Source organism: Motacilla alba, chromosome Z (assembly GCF_015832195.1).
Source record: "Motacilla alba alba isolate MOTALB_02 chromosome Z, Motacilla_alba_V1.0_pri, whole genome shotgun sequence".
In the NCBI taxonomy this organism is placed as follows: Eukaryota; Metazoa; Chordata; class Aves; order Passeriformes; family Motacillidae; genus Motacilla; species Motacilla alba.
In genome coordinates, this window is record NC_052046.1 from 10,846,884 (window position 1) to 10,863,664 (window position 16,781).

General features: G+C 42.4%; 1 protein-coding gene across 3 annotated transcripts in view; it reads right to left on the reverse strand.

The window, feature by feature from the left end:
- The window catches only part of ADAMTS12 (ADAM metallopeptidase with thrombospondin type 1 motif 12), a 145,905-nt gene extending 130,166 nt beyond the window's left edge, over nucleotides 1-15,739 (reverse strand). The window contains exons 1-2 of one of the 3 annotated variants that reach the window (XR_005255241.1): nucleotides 15,329-15,739; nucleotides 10,270-10,631 (exon numbers count right to left, since the gene is read on the reverse strand). Coding sequence is in view for 2 of the 3 variants with exons in the window: in XM_038124209.1 (XP_037980137.1) it covers nucleotides 10,270-10,631; nucleotides 15,329-15,458 (492 nt within the window). In the remaining variant the exon portion in view is untranslated. Of the gene's footprint in view, nucleotides 1-10,269; nucleotides 10,632-11,689; nucleotides 12,250-15,328 lie in introns of those variants that run through there. The other 2 variants (XM_038124209.1, XM_038124210.1) reach the window with 2 other exon arrangements.
- Nucleotides 15,740-16,781: the final 1,042 nt, after the last annotated feature.

The window sequence follows — 16,781 nt, forward strand, 5'->3', positions numbered from 1 at the left end:
TGCTACTGCAGGCAAGGGCTTTCTCGTTAATCGTAGCTAATTTACACTCTCGTGTTTCATTCCCTCCTTGGAGCTGGACTGCTTTCACAGGTGCAGTAATGGTCATTTAGCTTCATAAAACTCCTTGGCATTTCTCTCCTGAACTGCTATTACCCTCAAACTTTTGATCTCTTTTCCAAAGCCAAGTGAAATCCATTTCCTGATTTGAAAGAGAACACTTAATTTAATAAACAAGTGGCAAGTTGTCTCTGTAGCTTGGCTAGCAATAAAATAAGAAACGCGCAGTTCTCTGTGTAAGGAGAAAATCTGTACTTTTCTAATTTATCCCCTTTTTTTCTGACAGCTGGGACTAGAGTCCTGCTTCCAAGAAGCAGCAGTAGCTTATGCTGTGCATTTTGATGAAAAAAGGATTATAACACACCTGTTGTTTTTTGACAAGCATCTGCCACCAGCTGTGACTTAACAACATTATATAAAGATACATCAAAAAATCTCAGCAAGTACTCAGCCACTCTGAACCGACATGATGTAATAAGAAATACAGTTTCTCTTTTTGATTATAAGTTATTCAGAAAAAGACAACAGCTGTTGTAAAATATGCAGGCAATGCAGTTCAAACACTTTGGTGTTGTCTATAGGCATGGCAAAAACAGTTGAACAAACCTTAAAATCTACTGAGGAAGATCCAAAAAAAGGACATCCAGACTCCACATAGAAAATAAAGCCAGAAAGAACCTGTATTTAAAAGAATTTCTTATGCCTCATGGCAGCAACAACAACCAATTCTTGCTTTCCCCTCCGCACACAACTTTCAAGAGAAGGCACCTGTATTAAAATACAGATATGGCAGAAATACTCCGGGCTGGTGAATACCTGCTGTAAACCCTGTGCCATAAGAACACAGCAATGGCCAGACTAGATTAAAACAAAGATCCTCCATCAGCAGACACAAGCAGATTTTATGGAAAGGCTGCAAGAACAGAGCAAAGATAAAAGGACACAATCACTGACCTCCAGATGTTCTGGAAACCTTCCAGTTTGAGATGTCTCGGGTTAAAGACTACTTTCTCATCACTTTGCTGGAGTTCTTCTCCACCACTTGCTCATTTTACCCATTTACTCCCCTGCCATTCAAGATACCTCATTGTCTACAAATTTACCCATCTTCTACACAGTCAATTGAAACAACAGATTAGATCTCACAGTTAGCAATTCAGCAATTTTGTATCAATTCATTTGGAAAAGCAACTTAATGGTTTTTGTGGGTTTTTTATTAATAATGAAGCTTGGCTATAGCTTTTCTCCTTCAACCAATTTCCTTGCTATAGCTTTTCTCCTTCAACCAATTTCCTTGCCTTAACATCTGGATTAAAACTTAGTTAACAATCTGTTATACAGGATATTAGAAAACTCTAAGAAGCTATTAAAATAAGGACAAAGGACAATCAATGAATGTCAGAAAACTCCTGAGAGTGAGCAGCTGGACAAGAAAGGAAAAAAAATGTAATTAACAGATGAATGAAAATTGATGCAGCACTGTACAGTGAAGGGGAAAAAGCAGCATATGGACTCTGATCTACCTGCTACTGTGCAGAAAGAACCTGAGCTGCTGTTTATATAAGGAAAAAAACTAGAACTATATAATAAACTAATCCTAACAGCTGTACAACAAAGCTGTCAGGTGTTTGGAATTACCAAGAAACAAAAAAATAATTAGGAATACACTATGTCACTGAGTAAATAATCTCAAACACTAAGCTCAGTGTTTGACTGTTCACTGTGTCCTCCATGACAACAACTCCAGGAAGTATCAAATGAAACTGATAAAAAAAAAGTAGTGGAAAACAAATGAAGATGCATCTAAATAAATTTTAAAGTGTTATAATTCATATTTAAAGTTTCATCTTTCTAACACTGAGTAAAGGAGTGTCCAGATAATATGTGAAATACTAATACATCAATAGGTTTTCCTCCAAAAATTTGATCTGAGTAGAAAACAGAAGCACGGGATGACCAAATGGGAGATGGCCAACTGCCATGTTCTTACTCATATCCAGGTATTTACTTAGTCATTGCTGGACAGAGGATGATGGATAAAACTGATACTGACCCTATCCACAGTCTCCATTTTTATGGTTTTGACCAGATTTGGTCAATGACTGTTCTAGATAAGGAAACAGACAGAATTAACATCGCATAAAAATTAGCAGATATTCAAGTTTGGACTGGTGATTTAAAATTGCCTTTGTTTCAAATATATACTTTTCAAAAGGGGGTGAGAGGGAGGAGTGAAATTGGAAAAAAAGAATTTTGAAATCCAGAGCTGTGTCTGTGTTAGCCTTTACTGCAAGTTCTAACCAGAATTAATTTAGATCTACTCTTGGGCTTTCCATGCATCAACAAGCAGTTTATTAGGGATCTGCTGTTTGCCATGAGAACTGGAACACACCATGAATGAGTTTAAACACAGCCACTGTTTAACCAAGACCACAAGGTTTTTCATGACTACTAACTCATTTTTAATGCTTGTCCTTCTCCAGAGCACACCTGGAGCCAGTGTATATTTAAAGCAACTAAATGTCCCAGACTAAATCACTAAATACTTGAATTCTGTTGCAATTAACAAATGAGTTGGGCAAGTTAAGCACCAGATTCTAGAGAAAAAAAACCAAACACAACAATTTTTTTGGCCACAGGTTGGTAACAAGAAATACATACAACAGGACAGAAGCCTTCTCAGCACACCAAACAGATCTGAACCCAACAGCTTTATCTGCAGTGCAGCTGTTCTGCAGTGACAGAGCTACATGTATGAATACAGATTTGCATGTGTGTGTGTCTGATGTTTGTGCAAATATAACCAAGTTCTGATGCTGACACTGTGCAGAGACTGCAGCTGTTCCTCTCTGACAGACAAAGAGAACTGAAGAGGCCATCGTGAAAATGGAGTAAAGAAAAAAAAAGTTCTGTGAACAGCAGACCTATCAAAGCCTTGGTCCCCCACAGATTTGCTTCCCACATGTGCTCCATTTTCCCAGTCAAAGCAATCTCCTCCAATCTCTCCTGAACTCTCAGTGCTCCTCACCATCAGCAGAAACATGGGTAGCACTGCACCTCACTCAGTAACAACTTACAGCTGTGCTGAGCCACTGGCCAAGCTGAGTGTGCACATCCATCATGTCACTGATCAAAAGTTCCCATCTTTACCTGCGAAATTCTTAAGAACTTAATAGCTTTGATGCCTCCACTTCTCTTTCACAGAATGAGCCAAAAACTTCCAAAGATAATAGAAGATACTAAAATAAATAAAAAACAGACCATTTTACAAACCTTAAATTATTAAAAATCAAAGCAAAATAGATGTTATGCATATTTTTTACTTCTGCACCCTGAACCTGAAATCAGAATTTCACAGGAGTCCCTCAGTAAACATAAACGTTTTATTAAAAAACACCAAAGTAATGAAATCATGACATAGTAGATTGGTTACAAAGACTCATGGAAACTGGAAAGATGATTGACATCTTTGCACATGAATATTATTCCTAAATAATTAGCAAATATATAGACACGTTTTTAAACAAGAGATAAAGATTCCTTAAAACTGCCTTTAAAGAGCCATTCTTTCATATTCTCAAAAAATCATTATCTTAAAGGAGCATTCTAAATCTGAGTACTCCATCCAAACCAGCTCACAAAGACTAATCCTTTTTTTAACCTACCCCATCAATGACTCTTCCACTGAAATGTAACACAATGTTATAAAAGCTCCAGTCAGACTCAGCTTCTGGTCTAACAACTTCCTATTGGTTAAAGGTGACAAGGCCAAAAGCAGGAGCCACAGACACAGCCAGATTCTCATGTATTGAGATCACTGATGAGATTCATTTGACCTGTCAATTAAGAATATTTCTGCAGACAAAAGACTGGGGGAAGGGAGCTGGCAGATGGATAGTTGAAGCTTAAACACAAAGAAAGGGATGTATGTTAAAGTACTGCAGCAAATACTAATGGAAGTTTGAATGATTAATCTATTGGGGGATGAGGGTAGACCACCACGGACCACCACACACCCTGTCTTTGGATCATCTTCAAAAAGAAAAACAGAACTACGCAACACAACCATAACACTTGTCAGTCAAGGAGAATACCCAGATATTTATTACTATAATGGGGGAACAAAGCAAACCAAGCACGACAAAGAACAGACGCATAGCAAAAAATGCATTTACTTTCAATGTATATTTTTCTACTTGCAGTATTTTCCATACTACTGCATGTGAAAAGAGATGTACAGCACATACACAACCAGGTTAGTTGGCAGCTCTTTCCTCCTTCAGGATTGCCAGAACAAGCCAAATTGCAATAATCAGACTGTGGAAGCTCCATGGTATCCAGCCATGGAGCAATTCCTATCCCCGAGGAAAACACTGGCAGCTTGACTTCATTCCTGCCTCTCTCCAAACAACATATTACTATATTTTGGTTCCACAGATCATCCCTTGCCAAACAAACTAAAAGAGGCTGCAGTGGAGATGTCACTGACACCAAAGTCAGGAGACTCGACTGGCAGAAAAGCAGATATGGCTATACTTCCAAATGCAAGCGGGCCTATCCAGTACCATCCCTCAGGGGAAAGACAAAGAAGGAAGCAAGAGACTGTCTCAGAGGAAGAAAGGAGAGATGAGAGAAGAGCAGGAGACCCCTGAAGAACTGGTTTTATCTCCCAGAAGCCTTGTTCACAGAATGGAAATCATGTATCTCAGGAAGAACTACAGGAATACATTCCAGCTCATCTCATAAAATTACAACACCCACCTAAAGAGCATACATGCCCAAATGTGTTCTGGGGGTGTCCAGTCACAGGTCAGGGATCAGCACTGAATCCAATTACAGGTGGTCAAAAGTTTAAGTGAGGAAAACGTTATATGCCCCCTTTCACTGTCTTCTCACTGCCGCATATTTTGCCACTTTTAATAATCAAAAGACACTTCCATTGGAAAAGGAACAATTCTACTAGCTGCATGTGTACTACAAGTGAATAAAAAGACATGGATATCTTTCTGGGGTATAGGAGTGAATTGTGTAGTTCTTTAGCTTTGCTAAACCCTGGTAACTACCTTTAACAACAGATTAACAAACAAATGGTCAGTAATCAAACAAACTCAAAGGCTGGGAGATACAGAAGCAGATAAAAAAATGTACTACAAGCTTAGCAAGACATTTTATTCTTCCATTACTTTAGAACAAATATTATAAAACTGTTTTAAAGATTATTTTATTTTCAAACCTCATCTAACGAAAACACCAAGTCCAACATGTTGAAGGATGTTTTCTGAATCTAGAGGAGAGGAGAGTCTGAACAGCAGTATTAGACCACTGTCATAGAACCCACTATCACTTTTATGATACCTGCAGAGAACTGTTCAGCCAGGGACAGATCATAAGACAGCAACATGTGGGTCAACATAAAAACAGTATCTCACATTAAACAGAAAAACTTATTGGCATGTAGCAGAAGAACAGAGATCATGCTGAATTCCCCCAAACTGATGCAATCTGCGAAAGATAAAAGCTACACTGAGAAGACAGCTGGAACTGGATGAGTAACAGAGCTCATTCTGGGCTTCACACAACGGTGACATCCTGCAACAGAGAACGGTTACATTCAAGCAGAATTCAGTCACTATTCCACTTCAGTGACAAGCTTGTCACGGGTGTCAGGATAGACAAAGATGTGCCCAGAGAGGTTCCACTTGGAGCATCTCCTTCCAGCTGCTACATGAACAGTCATACAGCCACGAATTAAAAGTCCACAAAGGTCTGCCCTGACTGTGGCTCAGCACAGAGGGAAGAATGGAGGTGCGGGAAACTCTTCAAAAATCTTTTCAAAGGCACCCAGCAATTCTTAAAAACAGTGATGAACACCAGGACAGAGGCAGCCCTCTGACTAGCTGGAGACAGCCAAAGCAGGATCTGCCCACAGGTCCTGTATGGTCAGGACCTTGCCAGATACATGTGCACAGATTTCCACACTAATGTCCTTCCACTCTCCTCCCTTTTCCATGCTAATGCTTGCACTGCCTTTGAAGATAAATGCATCCCCTGAAGCAACTGTTGATTGACAGCTCTGTTCTGTAAACAAGTGTCAAGAAAACAAAGCCTTAATGATGCTCTGTCATCTAAAAATACTATAAACAATGTCTGTGTTGCTGATGGATAAAAGAGGCCTTGTTCCTAATGAAGAGGATAGACTATCTCTTCAAAAAACTCACTTCCCAGCTCTGCAGGACTCGGTGCATATAAACCTAGGGTATTCATTCAACTTCACTGGGCTTTGCTCGCTCCCAGCCCTACTGAGAGGACAAGCTGACACCACTGCTCCAACACAAGGGATTCTCAGGACTAGCACACAACTGACAATTAAGAAATTACTATTGGGAAAGCTCATTGTAGCCTTCTGTGGAAAGGCACTGTGAAAATTAAAGCATTATTAGAAGAGTGCCCTAAATAGACTGCCAAGACAGCCAATCCAAACATCATTTCCACTCAAAGATATAAAAATAAATAAATTTCTCCCTTTACTTCATCTTGGAAATTTTCTTGTATCTAAGTGATTTCATGTCTGCTCCCCTGCCAAGTGCCACAGTTTGATGTTTCTTGTGTTCCAGTAGTGACTTCCCCTCCGGGATTCCCTCATCCAAGTGTGACCCAAAATAAACAGTGAGGTCTGTCCCACTCTGCCCGTGTTAACACATGCATTATTCAAAATGGCTCAGAAGTGCAAAAGACTTTACTAAGCAACTGACCCATAGAAGAAGAGACAGAGATTACAGCATCATGTTCTTCAACCTGCTAAGAAGGTCATGACCTATTTAGCATGAAAGGGAAACTAAAATTTCACAAGGTGCAAGAAAAAAAATTGATTTGGAAATTACATCTTATTTCCCCCAGATCTCTGATAATTTTCCTCTGTATCCCCTTGCCCTAATCTGACCAAATTCCTTTATGAATCTTTTTTTTTTTCCATATATACTTCTGAAAACAGAGACACAGTTACTTTTTTTTTAAAAAAAAGAACCATGTCACACAATGACTGTGCCACCCATTCTCATATCTCACATCTATCACTCTGTTATTTTCCTTGCAGGCCATTTTGTGAACATTAAAAAATACATCAGCAATGCCTGTGTAATGCCAAGGGAAGTAGGAATACATTTCAAAGTGAAAATGAAAGAGAGATGAAAATACATTTCTAGATTTTCTGTTTTCAGTGCACTATGTGAGTGATTTTTATGACAAACACAAACCTACAGCACACATCTCTTTTTAGTTCTTATTTACCACTATGGTCCTGGAAATTAAGAAACTGTCACATACAAACCAAACAGACTTGAAATGAGAAGAAGTTATTCCACAAAGAGGATTAGAACTAGGAACACTCTAGAACACTCTCCCACAGGCATCTTTAGGATTTTATTTTGCTCCAATTCAGGCCCCCATTTGTAAAATGGGGGCAGACATATTCTTAAGCAATTCACTTGGGCAAAATTACAAAATAATAAGGCAACCATTTGACACTAAAAATGACAACCAAGAGGATATTTCATAAAGCATATTTATTTGATCAAATCAGTATTTTCCAGCTGTATTTTTTTTACCAGCTCCAATGACTAATAAAACCAAAAATTTGAAGTATATGGATCACAGAGTTTCCTGTCATTCATTACCATGGTAAATTGGTGCTTCACTGAGCTTATTAAAAAATGCCTCAGCAACAAAAGCACAGTAGGCTTTAATTTGGTGATGAACCTGAAGTGTCAAGACCAAACAGCATCAGGGAAGGAGCATCACTAACATTCTTGCTCCCAGTATTTGAAAGCTAAGATACTGATTTTCACCAGCTCCTGGGTTATGGGGCTTGAGCATATCAGCACATTTTTACAACAGCAAACAAGCTATTCATTTTCTCATGCCATAGGTTACTTTAGTATCTGAAGCAAGTTTTTCTAATTTCATGGTCTTTACTTATTCTCAGTTCTCCTTCATTCTCCTCCCCTCCTTCACAAGAGAAAATGGAAAAAAATATTTTCAATAGAAAAACACAACTCATCCCAGAAAAAAAAAAGAAATAAATAGACCAGATGCTGAAGAGCAAAAAATTGAGAATCACCAGGATGAAAATAAATCAACACTAGAGCTCAGAAATGTAGAGACAACCACAAACAAAAAAAAAAGTTTCAGAAATGTTAGGTTTTTGTTATGAAAATCAAATTTCATTTCTCATAGCTAACAAAATTATTCATCAACAGATGTTTTCATATGACACTAGATCTTTTGGAAAACTTTCAGGGGAAAGGCAGGCTAAATCACCTTTGCGCAGCTTGTGGCACACAGGAGAATCAAGATACAGACCCAACTTTTACTGCAACCTCTTCAGAGCAGCAACTTCTGGACTTCAAATATCATCACACCAAAATCATTAAGTTTTCAACCAGAGGCAAAATTCATCTATTCAACCTGAATTCATTTATGATTATATATTCTCAAAGTTTTATTTTGGAGCAAGATAGGAACACAAAAATCTCAACAGTGATTTTTCTGATACAAGTGTTTTTTCAAAACCTTCAAGTGAAAATAAAAGTCCAAAAGTTTGTAACACAAATGAAAGGATAACTTTAAAGATTATTACCAAGCTGAATTTAAAACGCCAATTGCATTTTTTTAGTTCTTGCTGCAGACTAAATACTTCCAAAGGTATAATGAAGATCTAGCATCTAATTTTCAAGCTCTCATCCTACTGAAAAATAACAAAGACATTCTGGTAAAGCACAAAACAAAACAACCAAAGGAACTACTTGTATCATCATTTCTCCTTTTATTTACTGACCCTGTATGACCAAAACACGTTTTGGAGACATTTTGATAAGTTGGTCCCCACAGGAAATGTAACTTAAAAAATAAAATTAATCTTCATACCTGTGGGACTGAAACTTCTGCCCTCACGCAATGTTTTGTTTCTCCAGGAAAGATGCCAAACGTGTTATCAGCACTTCCGAAAACTCCAGACTCTCCTATTTCATATATACCAGCACTGTCTTCATGTTGTTTCTCACACACCGCCAGAAGACTTTCCATAGTTTCTGAAAGCTTCACACAGCTCAACAGCAAGGAACACACTTTGATACTGACAGGTGAGCAGGGAAAGGTTACACTTCACACTTCACTCACGCTGGTGTTCAGGCTCAGAAATGAAGCATGAATCCCCAGCTTGCTGTAGATTTGAGATGTGTGGCCAGAAGGCATCAGTCCCCTGCTTCAGGGACTCTCAAACATTGTCATTTGCCACTCTAGGCATGTGGAGTCAAGGCATGAAAGCACATGCACACTGCACGCCTTTCACCATCACCTCTGCCTGCACACTCCACAAACCCTTTGGGCTCTGTCTCTCACACATCACACATCACACATCACACATGCTACTTTACGCACCTCGCTACATACCCTTCACACTCAGGCAGTTTGTTCCTTCTTCCCCTGCAGAAAGGCATTCTCAGCCTCATGTTCTAGCACAAACAGAAACTGAAGCTATGGCTATGATTAAAAAAAAACAAAGCATGGAAAAGAAAAGGTTTCCATCTCCTTGTCTCAGTGTGAATGACAGGATACTGAGAAATGTTCAACTTCAAGCTCCAGCCTTAGAAGTGCTGTTTGACGCAAGATGCCTAGCAGTGGTTAACACTCAAATTAAGAGCCCTGGCTAAGGTTGCATCTAATCTATCATTTATATCTGAAGCTGCAGTGCAGTTCACAAGGAAACAACTGCATTTTCCCAACCTACCATCCATGGGTATGATTCACAGAGCAGTTTCAGTGTACTTGAGCTACATTCCTTTTAGAGGAAAACAGAGCAGACGCTCATATTTGGATGCATGGGTAAGGCAACCCAACTACTAATGGAATCAATGCAATGACTCGATATTTGGATGGCTTCAAGCTGTATGACTGACAGAAACCTTCAGTCCAAATCACCAAAAAAAAAAAATCAAAAAATCTAGCTAAAAGTAAATGCCAAGAGGCCTCAGCATCACCTTTTGACTTTCTGATTCTTCAAAAAACCCAAACAGCATCCACAGAATTAAACATTCTTTCTGAGTTAGTAAGGCATCAGACTGGCTCATCCAGTTTCTTAGCAGACATATTCATACCAGCTCAGCTCTAATGACACCAGAAATTGCCCAAAATCCCAGTAAAGATCACACCACTTACCAGGCCACTGCAGGTGCTGATTGCTGCTGTCCCACTGCCGGAGCCAGGCTGCCACGCTGTGCCAAGGAAGTGACAAGGAACTCCTGAGTGAGTTGAAATCTTCGCTCTGGTGTGGTTGCCACGTCTCCTTTCAACTATGTAGTTATGGGAAAGAAATCCCATGTGGGTAGTCAAGTTAAAAAACAGATCTTTCTCCTTGTGATTAATTTTGTAATAGACCACATTTTCACTTTTTCTGAGATGTCTCTTCTTCCTCAGACTTGAGATGGGATGGTGTAGATTAAAAGAAAGAAAATGCCCACTTGCATCTACTCTTGCCGGATGAACCACATGGTATTCTGGCACTGTCTTCACAAATTGCTCTGAGAGAAAGGGGAAAAAAAAGAAAAGAAACAAAACTAGAGTGAGTGCTAGCCTGTTCTATCTCCCGTAAATTAAAGGAAAAATCAGAAGTGAGAGCAATTCACCACAACATCCTATTGACAGGCAGTGCACAGACCACTGCAGAATAGATTCCTCATTTGGGCTTTCTATTCTCCCATTGTAACACTCAATTTAGAAGCTAAACATTCTTCTTTTCAAACATTTTGTCACCATTCAAATAAAAGATTGACTGCCACGCACACCCCCCCTCTCCCAGTCTCACTAGGGCTGGGAACCCTCCATGACCAAGGTCTCCAGCACATGGTACTCTGATCAAGGAGTGCGATCTTCACACATCCAAAAAAACTGACCACCTGAAATTGGACAGAGAGCCTTGCAGACACAGAAAGGTGAAGAGGACACAAATTGATTATCTGTAGTAACAGCATCTTAGTAGCACCAGCATTAGCAGCTGCTGCAGCTGCAGCTTCAGAATTTCAAAGAAAGGTTTGAAGAGAATGAAGTAATTGTGCTCTGTTGTATAAGGCGTTCCAAGCAGGATAAGATTGGAAATCTTATCACTTGTCAGAGTCTTGCAGGGGAAGAGAGCATTATTGACATTGCTGTCCCCTGCTACAACAGGGGAAGCATACACAAGAAGACGCAGAAGAAACACCAACTGTACCCAATTTTATTTTTTTTAAATTAATGTGAAACACAAAAGCTCCATGCAAATAACATAAATCCATGTAAAACACAATCCATAAGAACTCATACCCTAAGGGCCAGATCTGCTGGGATACTTGAATTCTACCCAAGAAATGACAGTATGAACACATTTAATTAAAAAGAAGTTATGATGACACACATTAATCCAGTTCCTCTTTACCCCGAGTTGTTCTTCATTCCCAAAGTCCCAGCCACTCACACATGAAGTGACTACACCCCATTCATTAACTAAGCCGCTTAACAAAGCAATTAGCCTGTTCCAGCTGCTTCCAGGATAGGTCTAGTTAGACAATTCTTTTAGAAGCACTTCTCCCTCCATTCCCTGTACCTTCAAAGTCACAGAGGAAAAACCCTGCCTAAGCAGGCAGCTGTCTGGATTCATCCCCTTCTGGAAGGAGCACATCTCAGCTGTCCTCATTAGCTGCAGTTTAAGACGTGGCTGCTTGAGTTTCCTCAGGCCATGGACCCCTGAGACACATGCACTGAAACAGTTCCAATTGAAAGGAAAGCAAAATAAAACACACAAAACCCCCGGCCTCCCAGCACATATATAAATACTAGGCCTAGTTTCAGCAGCACCTTTACTTCAGAAGCAAACTTATTATTTTACACAAAAGATTTCTTTGCACACAAGCCTGCAGTGACTTGGAGGCTTTGCAGGACAAGCTACAGCAGTGGGGTTTTGGGCCTTCACAGAGCCAGGTCTTGACAACATGGACAATAATGTCTACCACATTCTATGTGTGGTTCTGAGAGACATCTGCCCTTGTCCACATGAGGGGACTGAGACACTGGAAACTCAGTGCACACCTTCATGCCTGCAGTTTGCACAGCCTCTGGACAGCACAAAAGGTGCTGGATGCCCGATAATTCAGCAGCTGAAGCTAAACCAAGCCTCCTCACATTCCACAGTGAAGCAGAAAAGAAAAAAAAAAGGCAGGTAGAAGAGATAAGGAACACCCAAAAATACAGCTTATCTGTAGATGTTAAATTGTGAGACTTCTGGGAAGTCCCACATTCCATATTGGGATATGGGACTTCCCAGACATGGAACTTCCATATGGCTAGCAAAGTCAGACTAACACAGAATGCTGCAAGACCAGGCCTCCATTTCTATGGTTTTCAGCACAACTCATTAAATAATCAAATCAAATGGCTGAAGGAAAACTAACTCATTTGCTGTCACTGTGAGATTTGCCTCTGCCTGGTGTCTTGAACCTAATTTGTTGTGGCTTAACTGCTGAACTCCATGCAAGACCAAAGACTTGTGGTTTTGGATTTAAAACTATGCAAGGAAGTTTTTACTTCATCACTAGAGCATCACTTAGTGCATAGAGGTTAAAGAAAAGTAGGTCATCAGCATCAGTAAGATGCCAAATAATGTGGAAACATTGGATTATCAAAGTAGAGAAAGTGAACTTCTTCCATCTGCACATTAAATACTTGTTTAGTCACTGGAGAGGGGAATTATGCTGCAATAATAATGTACTGTAATACAACTGCAAAAATGAATTATTAAAAAGCCTTCAAAAGACCAGAGGGAATAAGATTACAACACAAAAGTCTAACAGGATGAGGGTAACAATATTTCTGCAAGTAATCACTATCAATACAGTTTTGCCTAGACTGTTTGGTAAAAGGCAGTCCTAACTATAACAGAAAAATTTACTGAGCTCCACACAAAGCCCAAGATAGCACAGTTTCTGCCTGGAGATGAGTGTAAAACAGACAGGAGGTATAATTTTGGTGATCCCTTTCTGCCCTTATAGGAAAGAAGAACAAAAGTCAAGCAACCCAGACTGCTCAAAATTAAGGGCTGCATCCTTCAACATCGAATTTCGTATAGTAACATGAATTCTCATTAAAACACCACAAGTTTACATGAAACTTTGCAGCAGTAAACATAAATGGAGAGAACAAGTGTCACTGACAAGCCATGGCATTGGCATGTCACAGGATCCCCCTTGGACACCCAGCATGCTCTCCACTCCAGGAGAGTCCCGCCTGTCGTGTGGACATTGCTGAGGATTTACAGGCCAGGAAAGGTGGCTATGTAGCTCCAGAGAATGTTTTGTCTTTCCAGAACTACAGCCTGTGCATGCTGGCTTGCATTGGTGCTCTGAATGAGACCGAAACATGGCAATGAACAGCACACACTCGAGTCACAACTTTGCTCTGCATTCCAGTGTCTGCTCAGGCCCTTGGGCACACAGGACAGGCAATGTTCAGGCCCTTCACACTCGTTTTGAGGAGCCCAAGTACTGTTTAAGTTGTCAGAGAAATCTTCCCTGCAGACCTTTCTAATTCCACATCATTGAAAACATCTGATAATATTCAAAACCACTCCTGTGTGTTCTGCTCCTCTGAGGATTCAAATGCGCCACACATGGCAGAGAATTGCCTTATTAAGAATGGCTGTACACAAAGTGAATAAACTAGGATAAAAACATACATGATCTGTCACACATGACAGGAAACCACAATTTACTTTAAATACATAACATATTCCCTGACAAAATTCCTTTAAAATGTGACACACCATCATTTGCCATTGCTTCATCTCCATCTTTGTAGTTTGTGTACAAGTGCCCCTCAGATCCTCTGGCTTCTTTTCAAACCATTCCCTGGGATACGAAATAGTGTGGCTCTTCTTGTGAGAATGCATCATACCCAGGAAACACAGCAAGCTCCAAAGCCCCACGGCAGAGAGCAGGCCTTCAGCACTCAGCAAGGGCATTCCCAACTGTCCCATCCACCACACTTATGGATGTAGAGAGAGCAGAACACTTCAGCTCTACCACATACAAATGTCAGTCCACACTTCACACTGCAAGAAACCCTCCTGTGTAAAAAATTAGCCACATTTTTAGCTGCCCCTTTACTCAATGCTATTTGCAAATTCTTGGAAAAGACTGTTTTCCATGCCTAGAAAGTTAAATTACTTCTACATTCATCTCCATATGCCCAACAATTAAACAGCCACTACATGCTAACACAACCATCCCTGTTCTGTCCCATGTACAGTCACAGGGATGTAATTATTGCTAGCATCCACCTTCAATGAATCCAACAGGAACCAAATTCAGGATACTTGAAAATTCACTTTTCAAGCACCTTACTGAAACACTTTTCAGGCACTTTATTTAAACATCTCTCCTTTCCACACTCTCTGAGAGGTACAGAAGATTTTTGTGTTCAAGCTCTCCTGAAAGCACCACAGCTGTTGACTGCATCAGGAAGCAAAATTTCCTCATATATTTTTGGGTCTTCTACCGACAGGCAGAGTCTTTCAACTACTCATAATTTTTCTCCCTTGAGAGCCATGATTTTTCTTAAACATGCAAAATCTAAAATAAAACATAATATTCCTGAGTTGCACTCCCTACTCCAAAAGAGGGAGAAAATAACCCACCTGTGAAATCAGCCTCAAAGAAACCCCTCCCGCGGATCAAGTCTGGTTTGTAATTTACCATTCTCAGTAAATGTGAGAAACTCACAGCGGGTGTTGAACCCTGATAAGACCAATCCTTCTACAGCGCCTGCGGCTTTGGTACAGAAGCGATCGCTTGTTTAAAAATAAATAAACAATCAGGACAAGTAAACTTCTTCAGTTTAGTAGCACAAAACGATCCCGGCATTTAGAGAGCTGCCCCTAAACGGGGAAGATCTGCAACAGGCAGGGTTTAGCAATACCTTCATCTCTACACAGCCAAACTCGATGACTGCCCAGGAGCCGCAGGAAGGCGCGGCCAGAGCGCCGTGCCCCCGGTGCAGAGCCGCGCGTCCCGGCAGCGCCGCGGGCAGCGCTGGGAGGGCGCCCGGGCAGCTCCGGGGGCCGACACGGCCCGGCTGGCCGCCCCTCCCGCCCGAGCAGCGCCCCGGAGCCGCGCTGCTCCGGCTGGCAGCGCACCCTCGGCGGGACCCGCTCCCCGCCGCGTCCCGTCCCGTCCCGCCCGCCGCCACTGACCTTGCCCGCCGTCGGGGAACGGGAAGCTGCCGGCCGGCGGGGCCCTGCCCAGGCAGGGCGCTTGGGCGTGGAGGACGAGGAGCCAGAGGGAGAGCACGCGTGCGGCCCGGCTCCGCGGGACACATGGCATGGTGCGGGCCGGGAGCTGCGAGCGGGGCGCCTATCGGGGCCGCGGCATGGCCGGGCCGCTCCCGGCACCGCCGGACACAGGCGCCGCTCCGCACAGGGGCTGCGCGGGGCCGTCCCGGTGTCTGGTTTCTGCCGGCGGAGGAAGGAGGGCTGTGAGGAGGGAGCAGCTCCTGGGAGCCCCCGCCTCGGAGCCGCCGGGGTTAACGCGGCGGGACGAACCGGGCCGGGCCGGCGGGGAGGGAGGAGAGGCGAGGCCGCCGACAGGGACGGCCGCCCCTCTCCGCCCTCCAGCGCGGCCGAAGTGGGGCGTTCGCCCCGGCAGCCCTCGCTGAGGGCCGCCCGCACAAGGCAGCATCCCCTCCCTGGTGTCACGTCCGTGGTCCCCGCCGAGGGGCCGGGGCAAGGCGCCTCGCAGCCCCGCACAGGCCCTGGCAGAGGTTCCCCCGCCGCGGGAGAAAGTGTTGGAGGCACGCGGGAGCTTGACCCGTTGTCCACCACTTTCTGATGCGGCGGGAGGGGATGCGGGGCTTTTCCCGGCTGAAGCATCCCGTAGCCCATGGCCCCTCGGGGCTCAGCAGCCAGAGCCCAGTTTCCAGGCTGCCTGACAGAATCACAGAGTCGGCCAGGTTGGAAAAGACGTCTGTGATCATTGAGTCCAGCCTGTGGTCTGAATATCAAAATGTCAACTAGACCATGGCAGCAGGAGCCACATCCAGTGCTTTCTTAAACACCTCCAGGGATGCCAACTTCACCACCTCCCTGGGCAGTTTTGTTCATGCCAAAGCCTAATCATCCTTCCTTGTGAAAAAATTCTTCCTGATATCCAGCCTAAACCTCCCCTGATGCAGGTTAAGACTCCTCAGGGTGCCAAGACCATTCTGTGTTTTGGCAATGTGCTGGCACATTGGGGTTACTTCTGAATGTCCTCCATATGAACAGAAAGTTCCTGAATAACCTTGGCATCTACATTGTTAGGTGCATGCTACGTGTTCTCTGGCAAGTGTCCTCATCTAGTATCTGCTGTGGTTACTGCCAGGCCAAGGATCGACAGGTAGGTGCACACTTCAGTGCTGTCCCATGCTTGAGACCTGGGCTGGGTTTCTCATCTGCTTTGATAGCCTCTTGCTTAAAGCTGGTTTCACCATGGACTTCTTGTATACTTTCATAACAATCTGTGCTTAATTATGCTTGTTTCTCTGCTCAGTTTTCCCAAGATGAATAGATGAATGGCTGCCACAGTCCAACTGCCTTAGCTGTAAGAACTGTAAACTCCAGACTGCAGAGCACAAAAATGTGAAAAAAGAGTTAAAGCTCCAAGGTTTTC